The sequence below is a fragment of the Hemibagrus wyckioides genome, linkage group LG06, assembly GCF_019097595.1.
Source record: "Hemibagrus wyckioides isolate EC202008001 linkage group LG06, SWU_Hwy_1.0, whole genome shotgun sequence".
In the NCBI taxonomy this organism is placed as follows: Eukaryota; Metazoa; Chordata; class Actinopteri; order Siluriformes; family Bagridae; genus Hemibagrus; species Hemibagrus wyckioides.
In genome coordinates, this window is record NC_080715.1 from 9,055,923 (window position 1) to 9,073,948 (window position 18,026).

Sequence of the window (18,026 nt, forward strand, 5' to 3'; positions counted from 1 at the left end):
AAGGCCAGGGCTTAGTTAAAACTTCACCTCCTGAGTCATCCTCCTCACCCTGTGGCACCAGGCTGTAAAGAGTGATATGATCAAACTAAAATAGCTGCATTCTGGACTAACTAGAGCTTATTAACCCTCCTTCTGGTAGCAGGTTGTCCAACCTAGAGATAGCAAAAGCATGAACTCATTTTGTTCTGTATGATGCAATGACACCAGGGAACATGCAAATATATTCTGTACAGTTGTCTGCTTCCAACAGTGTGAAGGAAGAACCACATATGGGTGTGTTGGTCAGGCGTTCAGATACTTTTGGCCTTAGAGTGTAATATAAGCGCTTGTAAATTCCATTTCTTTACACTACAAACAGGCATAAGGGCTAATTTTAGAATTTACTTACAGGTTGTTTCTCCCTGATTTCGTGTGTAGCTGTGTGAGGACAACGTCTGTGCCCATTGGTCATGTGGGAATAGAGGCACTTTGTTTTATGCAATGGTCACCTGAGTGCACATGCTACAGAACTAGCATTGTTTTTGATTTCGTGAATTTGATATTAGCATATTTGTTGCGCAGCCCTAGAGGTAGGCTATACAGAAAGTATGTGTGACAACCAGGGAAAGCAAAAGCATGAATTTAGCCTTAGCCGAAGCCACTGAGTAGGTCATTTAACATGGACACTAATGCTGTTTGTGGAAGCAAGTGCAACAACACCAGAAAAGATTGTATAAGAAAAATACACAGAGTGGTATGAAGAAGCAAACCTGGGGCTGATTTCTCTCTACCCTATACCGTTGATTCCGGCAGCCTGTCAATGATTTGACATTTCTGATTAGATTTGACCCTGTGGTTTTGATATTTTCACTGATACATCTAGATAGTACCGCTTGAAGACCATGGTGGTGGCTTTGTTTCTTCTTCTGTTGCCTCGGTTGGTTTTGCGCTCTGGTCTCTGTCATTGAACATTTGATGGCTTCGGCAGGAAGGATTTTTTGTATTTATAATGAATTCAGAAATCACACTGATGCTCATACTTATATTGCTCAAAAGCCCCTGGTTAGACAATTCCACTTGACTGTATACAGTTATAGAAATCACCTTATGTATAATCACACTCTCTGGTGTCACACCAATAAGGATGAGGTTTTCTTTTGAGTCTGGTTCCTCTCAGGGAGTTTTTTCTCACCACCGTCGCCTCAGGCTCGCTCATTAGAGATAAATATTAATAAAAATTTTGAACTTTGTCATTTTTTTCTGAATTCTTATGTTTCTATAAAGCTGCTTTGAGACAATGTCCACTGTTAAAAACGCTACACAGATAAAATGAAGTTGAATTGAATATTTGTGACGTAATTTATTATCAGCAGTGGTTGTGAAGGTGTGTGTGAAATTATACACAAAATTGCCGATGGAGGAGAAACTGAAATCTAAGCACAGATTGACCCTGAGTTTAGTTTTAAACAAACGAATGAATGAATATGAATATGTTTGGTATTTCGAAGTGCTGCTGCCCATCGGTCTTTAAGCATGTGTCTTATATTAATTTGCCCTTCATCATTCTTTTTCTGCCCTCATGATGTAATGAACTGTTCAGTGCTACTGGTTTCATTATTGAGCTTTTTAGCTCAATAAGCTCCTGCTTAATTTGGAGGGAAAACCTGCACTCACACCAGCCCTTTGTGGATGAGATTGGACTTGTAGAGTCTATGTAAAGGTAGATCAATGTGGAAAATTATGATCATTATACTGCACAATATAATGGTGTACTGTGTGTCTGGCATTAAAATGAATGACAGCAGCACATCCCAGTCTGCAGACGCTCACAGTGCAGGTGAAGAGCAGAGAGCTGGAGATGATGTGGACATTGTTCTGTGTTAACCACACTTTTCACTCTGCTGCCCTTTGAGCAGAAAACAAGGTAAATCTTTTGATATGGGAAACACGCATGCATTCAGGCAACCTGTTCCACCTGTTCCTCGAAAGGAGGAGATAGATGCATCAGTACAGTTTAATCTTAACAAGTCACCTAACTGAAAATGCCTTTCCCATGGGTTCTGTGGACACAGAAAAGCAGTGGGTGAGTTGCTCTAATCCTCTTTGCCCTGGTCATGTTTTTTAATCATCCACACCATATGCAGGTGTAACAGAAACCCTGCGGAGATCCCATCAGCAAGGTGTGAACAAGAACACAATGAGGTCACACCGAGACACTTGATATGGTGCTTCTTATCTGAGCGTTTAGTTCACAAAGACTTGCATGGTGGAAAATACTACCTTTAATTCAATTCATTTCAGCTGTATTTGTATAGTGCTAACAGTGGACATTGTTAGAAAGCAGCTTCCAGCTTTTTAGCAAGCCAGTGCTATTACTGAATGAGGTAATCACATTAGAGGATTTGGTGACACAGTTGCTCCTAGCTGTGTGTGTGTGTGTGTGTGTGGTGCAATGGGCAGGTGTCACATGCAAGGCAAGGATGATGATCCTGAGCAGAATAAGGTGCTTAGTGAACATGAACAAATGATGATTTATATAATTTCTTTTTAACCCAAACACATTTTATTTTTTTTTTTAGTTTATTTTTTTAGTTATTTAACCAAAACACACAGGCATGGGACAAATTAAAAATAAAATATATTCTCAATATAATATAAATTTAATATACTGTGCACAATGGCAATATATTATTGGCAAAACAGGATTTTGGAGTTGATGCATCTTAGTCTTTTAGAAGTTTTGTTAAACAGAGTAGTCTTTTTTATTACTAATAGTATAATTGTAATGCATGTCTGACATTAATTTTGGATGGAGAGACCTCTTCAATAATAATAATAATAATAATAATAATAATAATAATAATAATAATACGGTTATATAGTGTACTTCTCAAACAGTGTTACTGTTGAAAAGAAAATGAATTGCTAGTTATCAGTAGACCATCACGTCTGCACAGAGACCAGAGTTATTTCCAGCTCAGTTTGTAAACCTGCAGAATTAATTACAAATCCAGCTGGGCCACTTTTATAGCCTGAGACACATTATAGATGAGATTGAGATAGATTGAGGTTAGTTGCAGAAAAATATACCTGCATTAAAAACTATTTTTAAATGTAGCAGCGGTTTAATTTAATTTAATTTTATTTAATTTTATTTTATTTTATTTTATTTTATTTTATTTTATTTAGGAAGGATTGTGCACGGTTCTGTGTAAGAGCAGCTGCTTTGTTCTTTAACAAATTATTTAATTATTACTACACTCTGCGTCACTCTCACTTCACCTAGCAGGGCATCTTGACCAAACAAGATCAACTGAAAAACTAAACAGTAGATTATTCAACACGTCTGTCTAAAAGCCTGTCTGCAAAACACTAACAATCTAACTCCTGCACTAATTTAGATGTTTCAGATACACAGAGATTTATCTGGATGAAACAGCCTTTATTTGTCACATATACATTACAGCACAGTGAAATTCTTTCTTCGCATATCCCATCCTTGGAGGTTGGGGTCAGAGCGCAGGGTCAGCCATGATACAGCGCCCCTGGAGCAGAGAGGGTTAAGGGCCTTGCTCAAGGGCCCAACAGTGGCAACTTGGCAGTGCTGGGGCTTGAACCCCTGATCTTCCGGTCAACGACCCAGAGCCTTAACCACTTGAGCCACCACTGGCCCGATGACGCCTGGGATAGGCACAAGCTCCCCGTGACCCGAGGATAGATCGGATAAGCGGTACACAAAAATACAGACAATGAAAAATATATATTTCCTAAGGTTTTAATTGCATAAACTTAAGTTGCATGCTGCTTTAGTCTTTACAGCTAAATTTAGTAATTGATAAACCAGAGAATACAAAATTTTATGTATTGCTTGTGCAATTTTTTTTTTCAACCATACACAGTAACATGCATTTCAACTGGTAGTATAAGATATATTTACAATAAAAAATAGAAAGAGAATTATCTATAAACAAAAGGGTAAAATATATAGAAAATAAATGTATAAATGAATATGAAAGCTGGCGGAACACTTGGACTATTGTGAATAAAGTGCAGGCGTGTGCCATTAGTGCAATATATGCTGTACATGCTGTGCAGAAATCTGGCTGAGGTATTCGGTGTTGTTCAGAAAATTCCAGTAAAAGGCTTTTAATTCAGAAGCGCATCCACCGCTACGCTAATTAAAACTGAAGTTACAATGCATTAGCTGTCTATTTCCTGCTTGCTCATCATGTGCTATTCTCAGACCTTATAATTCCAACAGTATTTAAAGCTGAAAGCACTTTTTTTCCCCCAGCTGAATTGTAGCTTTTAACCCGTGGAGCAGAAGACGCTGCTATAACATGTATGATGTTCATTAACACCATGCCAAAATGGACTGGGACAGTTATTTTCTAATTCCATTAACCTGGACAGAATAAAAGAGGTGTACAGATTAAGCTGACAGTGATTGTTAGCTTTCCAGAGTCTATTCAGTGGGGTTCAGAGATGAACAGAGCAGCAGTTCATTCAAGGTCACCGATAATTCACGTAATTCTTTAAAATTGTTTTATTTTTTGTATTTAATTGCACCTGAAGGCTCTCGTGCGTACAGTCTGCACATGAAACATAAGACTATGATATGAACAACACATTCGGTTCTTGTGATGTTTTCCAAAAGTTTTGAAATGACATGTTTTGTCCAGGTTATTTTTGAGATCATTAAAGCATAATGTGGGGGAAAAAAACCCGTGTATTGTGCTTTCAGGCACTGATTGTGCGCAGGATTGATTGTAGGAGCAGCTGTTGCTATTCACCGTATGACAGCTGACATGTTGATTATGTGCTTACATTGATCTTAACCTTAGGTCCAGGAGTTGTTAACGCTGTCACGCGGTTATTATGATGTTTTTTGAGTCATTATATCAAGTAGACTGCTTTAAAGCCATGACATCAAAACCAGACATTCTCAGCATTAATCATAATGGGAAAAACAGATTTGTTTTTAAGTAAGGCTGCCAATTCTGACAATGATTTAAGTTTAGGTTAGAAATAAAACACAGCAAGATGTGATATTATAGTAAAACTAAAATGGACCAGGTTCTGTGGTGTTTTTATTGTGATTCAGATGCGTAATTTCATTCTGCTTTGCATCTTTTGGGGTAGAGATTTGAATAAACTGAATTGAACTTATAATGTGGATTAATAATGAATTGATAACGTGTGGTAACAGCTGGAGTTTATTTATTTATTAAAGCATAACCTATTGCACCTGACTGAAACCCTGAAATTGTAAAATTCCGTCCTGGAGACTTTTTCCGAGACCAGAGACGCCTTCCATGAAGCTAATAATCGTCTCTTAACAAAACATTTCATGTCAACGATTATGTTAAACGGGAACACGTATAAAAATCAGTTTATGATTAGTCTCAAGCTGCGTCCCAAATGACTTACTATACACTACACGCTTACACTTACACTATATACTCTACCGTATAGTCTGGTATATGAATGTTAGAAGAGTTGAATAGTCTCACATGGAACACTAACGCTTTCTTTACTAACCAGAAGTAGAAACCGTTTTCCGGTCGATGGCGAATGACAAACGTATGTAAATGAGACGCCGCTAGCTTTAGTAGAGTACGATGAACAATAAATAAAACAACGTACATTCTGTAGAAGATATATACACTCATTCCTTCGCAGCTCTCATTAATAAAAACGTCTCCTTTGCTGTATCATAAAATCTGGGCTACATATAGCCATTACACACTGTTTTTATATCAAGCAATAACTGCACAAGTCACTATGTAAGTCGTTACTATAGAAACGATAATGCAATGGAATGAGTATTGGTGTTATAGAAAATGAATCAAAACCTTATTAACAAATCTGAATTTGAGATTTGTGTTATAAAAGTAAATCATATTGGCCTAAATTTACATTTCAGCAGGGACACATGGACACTTACATGATTCACTGGTTCAATTTGTGTAGCACCGTTAACAGTTGTGATTGCCATTTACAGAATTATATCAATTATATATATTTTATCCCATAATGAGCAAGCCAAAGGCGGAGGAAACTAAAAAGAACCTACTCTTCTCACAACAAGCATTCTCTCTCATTGTCTCGGATTATCTTATTATCTATTATTTTTATTAGTTTTTTCCTGGTCTGATTTGCACAATACTTTGTGTTTGTGCTGTGCTTCAGCGCTCGCTGCTAATTTATAGCCAGATGATGCAGGATGTGTGCTGTGGTGTAATGATGGTGGAGATTGGCACAGGTTTGCTATTTGCACTTGTGCTAAGATGCAACAGAAGTTTCTGCAAGGGGGTGGAGTCGGTGTTCGACAGAAATATTGTAATAGATGTGAACGTTTCTGAAATACACAATATGTCTCACAATGCATAGGTTTGTTGGCAAATTGTTAGCAAATCAATTTGGTTTTATTTATTGTCTGGAAAAATGAATTATTTAACACTGAGGGTGAAGGAAAACAAAAAAATATTATTTTTTTAAGTATATTTTTTTAAAGTATTTAGTTTTAAGGCTGCTATGTTTAAAGAATTCTGCTGTTAATGGAGTTATTTCTTTATTTATTTTTAATGGTTCCAGTGTCCACAATGTCTCGGAGATGTGTAGTGCAATCAACAGAATCAGAATCAAAATGGAATAAAGATAAGAAAAAAAATAGATTAATAATTGAATTATTATAAAATTAGAATGATATTATGCAGTTTAGAAATGAGAAAAAAGTAAATATTAAAGTTAATTAATTAATTTATTTATTTATTTTACAACTTTTTTTACATTTATAAATTTCTTATATTTTTATATAGACTGATTAACTATTTTTTTTGTATTGTAAATTGTGTTTATTGAAATTATTACTGTATGTCATTGAGGCTCATTTCTAGCACTGTACAATATTTCCTTTTCACTCTCTTACCTTTATATCCTTCTTTTTCATTTCCAACCCATAAGGTGTAATACCCCTGTATTATCTACTACTTTAAAAATCCAGTCTTAATAGATAACAGAACAATGGGACTGATGGGCAACGTGCTGATTTAACAACTAAAATCGATCGAAACAAATCAATATAAGAACAGAGAAATGCATTCAAACATTTCACAGTTGTACAAAAGGGGAAGACAGCATGTGGGTTCTTTTGTATTTACTCATTAAACGATGCTTTCGTGAACCTTTGTGTAAGAACTCACCGCTGTGGGCACTGTGCACTCACACACTCAATTTCAGCCGAAGAAACCCACTGCTGCTTATTATAGTCGAGTGTCGAGAGTGTGCAGCTCATGTACATCTGTTAGCTTCATCCTAGATCTCTGCTTTGGTTTGATGCACACGCAGAAAAAAGAATAATCCAGCCTGCATTTTGTTACTTGTACATTACAGTACAGAGGAAATGGATACTACACATATCCTCTTTTATGAGGAAGTTGGGGTCAGAGCACAGGGTCAGCCATGATACAGTGTCCCTAGAGCAGAGCTTGTTAAAAGTCTTGGACCTAATAGTACTGTAGAAGGTTGGTGGTTCTGGGGCTTGAACCTCTGACTGTCTGATCAGTAACCCAAAGGTTTTAACCAGCATGACACCACTGTCGTCAAACTCTGGATGCTAAATACAGTGTCAGATTTATTTATTGCTTTATTTTAACAAACATGAAGCCCTTTTTGACCATCTGTTCCAGGTACATTCATTCCAGTTTGTGTAGGTATGTGGAACTATTAGGTAGATTTGGACTCAAGTCTCCATCAGTGAACTTAACAAAATAGACTTCATGTTATTACTGGAATGAATTTCCTGCCTTCGTAATTGCACTTTTTGAGCATATACTGTAGCACTGTACAGTTATATAACGGAAATGATTTATCATCACACTCACCCAGATAAGGATAAGGTTCTCTTTTGAATCCGGTTCCTCTCAAAGCTTCTTCCTTATATCATCTCAGGGAGTTTTTTCTTACCTCTCATCTAAAATGTAAAAATTTATATCCAGAATTTATATATTTCTCTAAAGCTCCTTTGCTCCTTAAGCTCAATATCGACTGTTAAAGCGCTATACAAATAAAATTGAATCGAATGTCTTCGATGCATGTAGCATTAACACTGTTCTAGCTCGAAACCATGACCTGCCACACAAAGATAGATTCATGTATTATTATAAATAATAGCTTTGCATGCGTCGTTGTCCAGTATAAAGATTTCTTCAAAGGTCATTTTGATTAACACGGCATGTTGGATGTGTGGACGGGTTTAATTGCTATTAAAAAAATCAGTAGAACAAATTAAATTATGTTGGTTAAAATCTCCTGACCCTGCTTCCGCTTCTCAGATGACCCAATGTTGAGTCATGACCCCAAAGTTGGAGGTTTTAATTCTAACATGTTCCCTCATCCAGCACCGGATAGTTACTTTCCTAATATGTTTGTCACAGAGAAAGGAGTATTCTACTTTTCAAGGTGTGATGATGATGGTGATGAGGATGGGGGTGGCTTTATTTTCCTGGTATTATATTTGTTTATTGTAATTGAACCCGAATTGCTTATAGCTGTGTGATTGCCTTTGCTAGTTTTCCAACCACAGCAGCTCTTCAGCAAGCTTCTCAAGCTCAGGAAGAATTTAGAAATCATTCAGGATTTTTGTTTTCATTCACATGAAATGATGAAGCTGTAATAAGTGACTGTGTGAGAGTGACCGAATAAGTGACTGTAGCTGCGTAGTGTTAGCACGTGCTGACTCAAGGCAGGGGAAGGCTTGGGCATCGTGGTTGCTCGTCTCAGGTGGCTACCACGGCAACGGCTGATGCTCAGCTGGCTCGGCTTGGTTCAGGGACATTGCATTCTGCTCAGCGAGAGGAAGGTCTTTAAGTGGAGCTCTTTGGAGGGAAAACACGCGTCCAGGGTATGTTCAGCTGTGCATGCCTCTCTGTCGCATAATTATATCTCCGTACCAGCGAATACCATATACCATCTTTTTTTTTTCTTTCTTTTTTTTTTGTTAGAAAGGTCGTACTAAGCCATTTGTGTGAAACTATTTTTGCGCTTTGATGGAGTGTTTTATTAAGTGTTTTGTTTGTGTTCATTGTGATTCACTTAGTTGGATTTAGTGTAGTGTTAGATAGATAGATAGATAGATAGATAGATAGATTGATAGATTGATAGATAGATAGATAGATAGATAGATAGATAGATAGATAGATAGATAGATAGATAGATAGATAGATAGATAGATAGATTGATTGATTGATTGATTGATAGAAACAGTGTTTCATGCTTTTGACTAGAGTAGATGAATCAGCTGTGAATTAATGAGCAGTCACTGTAAGTCTGTAGTAGAATAATTTGAACAGTGTTTAGACACAGTTCAGTGACCTTGTTATTTGTATGTTTTTCTCCCTCTCTCTCTCTCTCTCTCTCTCTCTCCCTCTCTCTCTCTCTCTCTCTGTAGTGAAATCATTTGAGCAGTGTTTAGTCACAGTTCAGTGACCTTGTTATTTGTATGTTTTTCTCCCTCTCTCTCTCTCTCTCTCTCTCTCTCTTTCTCTCTCCCTCTCTGTAGTGGAATCATTTGAACAGTGTTTAGTCACAGTTCAGTGACCTTGATATTTCTATATTTGTATGTCTCTCTCTCTCTCTCTCTCTCTCTCTCTCTCTTGCATTTCAGAGTACTTTATTGACATTTATTGTTAGCACACAATACCACCAAAACATCGAAAGAGAAAGGAAAGGAGAATAAAAAGTGGGTGACAAATTATAAGGTGCCAGTGTAGGAAAAAAGGACAGTAAATGAGGGTTATTTAAGGGCTATTATTTACATATGCAGTGTGTAGAAAATAAAAGAAGATTAATAAAATACAATAGAACAGATTAGAAATGGGATCAGTGAAATGATGATTGTGCACAACTCTCTCTCTCTCCCTCTCTCTCTCTCTCTCTCTGTGTAGTAGCACAATTTTAACATACAGTGTTTAGTCACAAATATCAGTGAACGTAATATCCCCCCCCCTCTCTCTATCTCTCCCTCTCTCTCTCTCTCTCTCTCTCTCTCTCTCTCTCTGTGTAGTAGCACAATTTTAACATACAGTGTTTAGTCACAAATATCAGTGAACGTAATATTTCCCTCTCTCTCTCTCTCTCTCTCTCTCTCTCTCTCTCTCTCTCTCTATCTCTCCCTCTCTCTCTCCCTCTCTCTCTCTCTCTCTCTCTCTCTCTCTGTGTAGTAGCACAATTTTAACATACAGTGTTTAGTCACAAATATCAGTGAATGTAATATTTCCCTCTCTCTCTCTCTCTCTCTCTCTATCTCTTGCTCGTTCTCGCTGTCTCTCAGATAGCATTCGCCAGCGTACAGGATGAGCAGTGACAGCAGAGAGCTGGACGACTCGGGAGTGGAAGAAGGGCCCAGGGAAGAGCCGGAGGAGGACGACGAGCCCAGAGTGTGCCAAGTGTGTGGAGATACTGCGACAGGTTACCACTTCAATGCCATGACCTGTGAGGGCTGTAAGGGTTTCTTCAGGTGGGTATATACACACCACTCACACACAGAATCACATTTATCTCAAGTGATTGAGCTTCATGTCCTCTGTAATAAAATGGCACATGTGCTACAATGTGCTTTTACAGTAGAGGCAGCTGCAAATGGGAAAAGAAAAACCTACTAGAAACTCAAAAGCTATGATGTTCTGCACAAGGTATTAATTTTATATATTTCACCCGAGTGCAGAAGAAATTTCTGAAGAAAAATCAGTCAGAAATCAGATGAAAAATGTACCCATGGAAAAGAAATAAAAAAGAAAGGAAGAAAAGGAGACTGTAAAACCCAAAAAAGTAAATACATTTGGATAAATGGAACCTTTTAGTTTTGTCATGAAGGTATATACACTTAAATCCTACTGGAAATCTTTGGCTAAATGAAACCAACACTCAGTTTCGAACAGTATTTGTATGTCAGCGTGTAAAAATGAGTGTGTTTATAATTACCTAATAGATTTATTCATTCATCTTCAGTAAAAAAAAAAGAGAAAAATCCCTAAACAAATTTAATAAAAAACCAAATCCTAAAAAAATTTTAACCAAAATTTCTTTCTGCTGAAGACATCAAATGTACCCGTGGTCGGTTTTGCCCTCGGGTCTCCAGCAGCAGGAAGGAATTTGTGTTAAAACTATAATAAAATCAAAAAATGATGCTTTTGCTTCTAAGTTGCTCAAAAGCTCCTGGTTACACAATTGCACTTGACTATACAGTGCACAGTTATAGAAGGGAAGTGATTTATATTCACACTCTCCGGTGTCACTCACATGAGGATGGGGTTCCCTGTTGAGTCTGTTTCCTCTCAAGGTTTCTTCCTCATATCGTCTCAGGGAGTTGTTTCCTGCCACCGCTTCCTCATTAGGGATAAAAATATAAATGTAAATTTGTAGGTTCTGAAGCACTGGGTATGAGTCAGGAATAGACTTTGGATGGGACAGAAATTCACACACTTTAGACAATTTAGTGTATCCACGTCACACTCTGTCATGTTTTAGGAAGGTTGGACAAAACTGGGAATTTGAGGTAAATGTCGTGTGTATAGTGGGAGAAAGTGTGCTTGCTCATTAGAATTTAATTTTTAAACATGATTTATATTCAAAATGTTTATATTTCTGTCAAGCTGCTTTGAGATAATATCCATTAAAAGCATTTAACAAATAAAATTGAATTATACCACCATGACACCAACTATTCAGCTCACAGGTTCTGGACCAGGTTTCTATTTTAGTAAACTGTGAAGCAGCTATTTCTGTTGAAGCTGATGCGTTACTGTCCATGGCTCATTAGTTTGTTTTAAGGCATATTGGCATTGCATTCTCTTGCAGTCTAATAGCAGTATGCTAAAATGGAAATCTTAGCCATATTGTACAGCCCTAATTAGCCTCCTAAACATTAGCAATATGTTCCTACATAGCAGTGACATACAGTACCAGTCAAAAGTTTGGACACACCTTCTAATTTCCTGATGTTTATTTCTTTCTACATTGTAAAACAATGCTGAAATCCACAATAATGTCGTTTGAACAGTTGATATTGAGATATGTCTGCTACTGATGCTCTGTAAAGCCTTCATAACGGCTCTAATCTGAGGTGCTGTTAATTGGTGATTTCTGTTAATTGGTGATTTCTGAGGCTGGTCACTCTAAATGAACTTCTCCTCTGCAGCAGAGGTCAGTTTTGGTCTTGCTTTACTGGGATGGTCTTCATGTGAGCCAGTTTCATCATGGTGCTTGATGGGTTTTGCAAATGCACTTGACAATACTGTTCTTGCAAGAACTATTCCAGAACACCTGACCTTCGGCGTCTTAAAATAACAACTGACTGTTTTTTGTTGTCGTTACATATGGATTACTTAAGTCCATGTGTGTTATTTCATAGTTTTGAAATCTCCAGTATTGTTCTAGAATGTAGAAAATAAATCCCTAAACAAAAAACATCGAATTAAAAGGTGTGTCCAGACTTTTGACTGGTAGTGTACTGTATATTCTGTTGCATGGACTAAGTGGATTTTGTAACAGCTTCTGGCATCAGCTTTTCCACCAGCTCTGATGGTCCAGAAGTGCAGCTTATTAGGCTTTGAAAACATTGCCTTGCTCTCTGACACGCTGCGTGCAGAGAGCCGTGTTCCTCTGGAGAATGGGTGCTTAATGCAGTAGTCTTGTGAGATCTTGTGTGAAATGTTTTTGTCCTACGTTCCCTCTTGGCTTTTGGAGGGTTTGCACAGGTAGCTGCAATTACTAGCATTATTTATTTATTTAAATAATTGCTTATTAACATGTCAGGAATGCTGCAAGTCAGGCCCGTAGTATATATTATAAATATACGAGTTACCAGCTATAAATAACATCATTATAGCTTCATATATAAGTTTAAATCACATGATAGAAATTAGATCCATGTGCTCTGTGTTGAAATGCAGCAGGGACTCTGTACTTGTTGTGTTCTTTATCATGAAGGTGTCCCGATAACCAACATTTTCTTACTTTAAATGCATGGTTTGAGAAGAACATTCACAAAGAAGAACCTTCATGGCTTTATCTGTTTGTCAGCATGTGTAAGGAAAGATACTGTAATATAGATCAAATGAAGATGTTTGGTTGAAATCAGACAGCAGGTTATGAAGGCTCATATAGGACACAAAGTAGGCAGAAATATGAATTACTGTATTTTTGTGGATCTTTTTTATTTTTGTGGACATTTTAAATTAAGACTGACTTGATAGCCATTGTGATAGTTGGGATCTATTGATCCAACCCTAGGGCTACTGAGTGTTTATTTAGAAAAACATGCATGCATTTTGAGTGTGTAGATTATGTGTGTCTAAATTCAGTTCAAGTATTTTTTCTAATTCTCACACGTCTCAATGCCTGAGTCTCCTAGCGACACAAAGAGTCTCTGAAGCTCCTCCGTGGTATAAAGGTTCACAAAGCAATTTTAATGATCACATTTTGCTCAGCCTTCTCCTGTACCCAGCTCTTTAGGCTAAATTGGATAAGCGCTTCTCATACAAGCAGTAATCGCTTCCTGTTGTTAGGAAGCAACTATTTTTTTACAGGAATGAGTAGGTTATAATTATATAATTAGCTGTTCTAACTATTATAAGAGATAACAGGGGAAAGATTCAAATACAAAACGCGCTGCTTCACATTGTTGTATTGTGTGCGGATGTGGGAAAAAGACCTATAGATAGACACATTTTTCCAGATTTAATTATAGTGCTTCCTTGCAACCTTTTTCATATATAATAAATAATGTACAATTAATCAGTGACTTTTTTTTTTTCTTTCATTTTTTTTTTTGCAGTTCAGAATATTGAATTTGAAGTGACATTAAAATTATAGCCATATTTTTCGTTTGGTTTTTATTTTTTGCTCTCCATTTGTAGGACCAAAGTGTATTTGGTAAATATTAAATTGCTTCATTTAGTAAATTTTCCATGATTTCTTCTGGTAAAAGATAAGGACTGTGACATCTGGGTCTGTGTAGTCGTCACTGGCTGATTTCAGATGCAGTGTGCTGGAATTCAGTGCATCATATGACGTGTGTTATCAGCTCACATGTCATGGCTCATGGAGTGGTTTAGTGTAATTGTAGTCATAGTGTGATCTGCATGAGGAGCAGTGGGGATATCAAACTGCACACATCATTACCTGGAATAATTCACCTCAGAAAGGCGGTTTTCATGGCCCACAAAATGAAGACTGATATTTTATTATTGTAAGATATTATCTGGTTGGTGGCTGTTTATGAGTTTAATTTTAATAAAAACAACTCAGGATTAGTTCTACCCAGATTGTGAAAGTGTAGTTTAATCCAAGCAACAGGTTGGTTAGTTGCCTGGTTGGTTGCTCAGTCCAATCCAAACCAATAACCCTTCCATCCATCCATCTATCCATCAATTATTCACCAATTCATCCATATATTCACTAGGGATGCCACAATACTCAATATAATATTGAACCGTTCGGTACGGCCTCCACGATTCAATACGCGTATGTGAACCACAGAAGTCTTGCTCTAATAACAGATAGTTGGACCTCGCGGGTAACAGAGAGTTATCTCACAGTGACTGGTCATTACAGAGAGTTATCTCACAGTGACTGGTCATTACAGAGAGTTATCTCACAGTGACTGGTCATTACAGAGAGTTATCTCACAGTGACTGGTCATTACAGAGAGTTATCTCACAGTGACTGGTCATTACAGAGAGTTATCTCACAGTGACGTATTGAACCGTGGGTTAACTGTATTGTTGCATCCCTAATATTCACCCATCTGTTAACCCATCTGGTCACCCTTTCATCCACTCATTCATCCATCCATCCATCCATCCAGCAGTCCATCCACCCACCCATCCATTCACTCATTCATTCACCCATTTGATCATCTATTTGTCCAATCATTCATCCATCCATCCATCCATCCATTTCATCCATCCATCTCATCCATCCATCCATCTATCCATCCATCCACCCATTCATTCATCCATTCGTACAATCTTTCGTCCATACATCCGTCCATCTAACATTCCATCCATCAATCAAATCACTCATCCATTCACCCACCCATCTATTCTCATGGATGTCTGAGCGGTGTTGCCTAGAGGCATTGCAGCTGTGCAGGCAGTGTGGGACATAGTTGTGTAAGCACTCAGTGGACCATTGAGCAGCTATGCCACTGATATTAGTTCCTGGCAGCTTTTGGAGGACTCTGTGTTTTTGTTTTTCCTGTATAAAATAATCTGTCCAATACATCCACCATCCATCCATTTTAATGGTTAACAGTTCTGTTTTAAAGCACATGTAATACACACGCACTAACAGAAAGGTTAGACTGACCCACTACCTGCACCATGTGCGTTTTTTTTTTGTTTTGTTTTTTATTTTGAGCCACCTGCCAACAATTTCAGATTTGTACTCAGCTGTCTCAATATGTCACTCGGGTACACAAATAGCACTATTACAGCACAGGGCTGTCATTTTTCTGTGATGCTGTGAATATGTCTGCAATGTTGAAACCATCATCAGACCTGCCTTTTGCACAGAGAAAGACAAAATGGACTGTAAGTCATAAATAAGTCACAGAGAAAAAAAGAGAGAAACAGTGTATTAGATACATGAGGTCCAATTGCTACTGTAAGCATGTGAACTTTTTTTTAAAAAAAAACAGTCTGGTGTTTACAGTCTGTAGTGTTCACAGTCTGGTGTTTACAGTCTCTTGGTTACAGTCTGGTGTTCACAGTCTGGTGTTTACAGTCTGGTGTTTACAGTCTGTAGTGTTCACAGTCTGGTGTTTACAGTCTGGTGTTCACAGTCTGGTGTTTACAGTCTGGTGTTTACAGTCTGTAGTGTTCACAGTCTGGTGTTTACAGTCTGGTGTTCACAATCTGGTGTTTACAGTCTGGTGTTTACAGTCTGTAGTGTTCACAGTCTGGTGTTTACAGTCTGGTGTTCACAGTCTGGTGTTCACAGTCTCTTGGTTACAGTCTGGTGTTTACAGTCTGGTGTTTACAGTCTGTAGTGTTCACAGTCTCTTGGTTACAGTCTGGTGTTTACAGTCTGGTGTTTACAGTCTGGTGTTTACAGTCTGTAGTGTTCACAGTCTGGTGTTTACAGTCTGGTGTTCACAGTCTGGTGTTTACAGTCTGGTGTTTACAGTCTGTAGTGTTCACAGTCTGGTGTTTACAGTCTGGTGTTCACAGTCTGGTGTTTACAGTCTGGTGTTTACAGTCTGTAGTGTTCACAGTCTGGTGTTTACAGTCTGGTGTTCACAGTCTCTTGGTTACAGTCTGGTGTTCACAGTCTGGTGTTCACAGTCTGGTGTTTACAGTCTGGTGTTTACAGTCTGTAGTGTTCACAGTCTGGTGTTTACAGTCTCTTGGTTACAGTCTGGTGTTCACAGTCTGGTGTTTACAGTCTGGTGTTTACAGTCTGTAGTGTTCACAGTCTGGTGTTCACAGTCTGGTGTTCACAGTCTGGTGTTTACAGTCTGGTGTTTACAGTCTGTAGTGTTCACAGTCTGGTGTTTACAGTCTGGTGTTCACAATCTGGTGTTTACAGTCTGGTGTTTACAGTCTGTAGTGTTCACAGTCTGGTGTTTACAGTCTGGTGTTCACAGTCTCTTGGTTACAGTCTGGTGTTCACAGTCTGGTGTTCACAGTCTCTTGGTTACAGTCTGGTGTTTACAGTCTGGTGTTTACAGTCTGTAGTGTTCACAGTCTCTTGGTTACAGTCTGGTGTTTACAGTCTGGTGTTTACAGTCTGGTGTTTACAGTCTGTAGTGTTCACAGTCTGGTGTTTACAGTCTGGTGTTCACAGTCTGGTGTTTACAGTCTGGTGTTTACAGTCTGTAGTGTTCACAGTCTGGTGTTTACAGTCTGGTGTTCACAGTCTGGTGTTTACAGTCTGGTGTTTACAGTCTGTAGTGTTCACAGTCTGGTGTTTACAGTCTGGTGTTCACAGTCTCTTGGTTACAGTCTGGTGTTCACAGTCTGGTGTTCACAGTCTGGTGTTCACAGTCTGGTGTTTACAGTCTGGTGTTTACAGTCTGTAGTGTTCACAGTCTGGTGTTTACATTCTGGTGTTCACAGTCTCTTGGTTACAGTCTGGTGTTTACAGTCTGGTGTTTACAGTCTGTAGTGTTCACAGTCTGTAGTGTTCACAGTCTGGTGTTTACAGTCTGGTGTTCACAGTCTCTTGGTTACAGTCTGGTGTTTACAGTCTCTTGGTTACAGTCTGGTGTTTACAGTCTGGTGTTTACAGTCTGGTGTTTACAGTCTGTAGTGTTCACAGTCTGGTGTTTACAGTCTGGTGTTTACAGTCTGTAGTGTTCACAGTCTGGTGTTTACAGTCTGGTGTTTACAGTCTGGTGTTTACAGTCTGTAGTGTTCACAGTCTCTTGGTTACAGTCTGGTGTTTACAGTCTGTAGTGTTCACAGTCTCTTGGTTACAGTCTGGTGTTTACAGTCTGGTGTTTACAGTCTCTTGGTTACAGTCTGGTGTTTACAGTCTGGTGTTTACAGTCTGGTGTTTACAGTCTGTAGTGTTCACAGTCTGGTGTTTACAGTCTGTAGTGTTCACAGTCTCTTGGTTACAGTCTGGTGTTTACAGTCTGGTGTTTACAGTCTGGTGTTTACAGTCTGTAGTGTTCACAGTCTGTAGTGTTCACAGTCTGGTGTTTACAGTCTGGTGTTCACAGTCTCTTGGTTACAGTCTGGTGTTTACAGTCTCTTGGTTACAGTCTGGTGTTTACAGTCTGGTGTTTACAGTCTGGTGTTTACAGTCTGTAGTGTTCACAGTCTGGTGTTTACAGTCTGGTGTTTACAGTCTGGTGTTTACAGTCTGTAGTGTTCACAGTCTGGTGTTTACAGTCTGGTGTTTACAGTCTGGTGTTTACAGTCTGTAGTGTTCACAGTCTCTTGGTTACAGTCTGGTGTTTACAGTCTGTAGTGTTCACAGTCTCTTGGTTACAGTCTGGTGTTCACAGTCTGGTGTTTACAGTCTGTAGTGTTCAC

The 18,026-nt window shown here is 38.3% G+C and overlaps 1 protein-coding gene across 6 annotated transcripts in view; it reads left to right on the plus strand.

Annotated features, from left to right (window-relative positions):
- nr1i2 (nuclear receptor subfamily 1, group I, member 2) overlaps positions 1-18,026 on the plus strand; it is a 45,693-nt gene that overhangs the window by 10,916 nt on the left and 16,751 nt on the right. Inside the window, exons 2-3 of one of the 6 annotated variants that reach the window (XM_058391807.1) lie at positions 9,542-9,570; positions 10,313-10,498. In XM_058391807.1, the coding sequence (XP_058247790.1) occupies positions 10,335-10,498 (164 nt within the window). In that variant the 5' untranslated portion in view covers positions 9,542-9,570; positions 10,313-10,334. The other 5 variants (XM_058391804.1, XM_058391809.1, XM_058391808.1 and 2 more) reach the window with 5 other exon arrangements.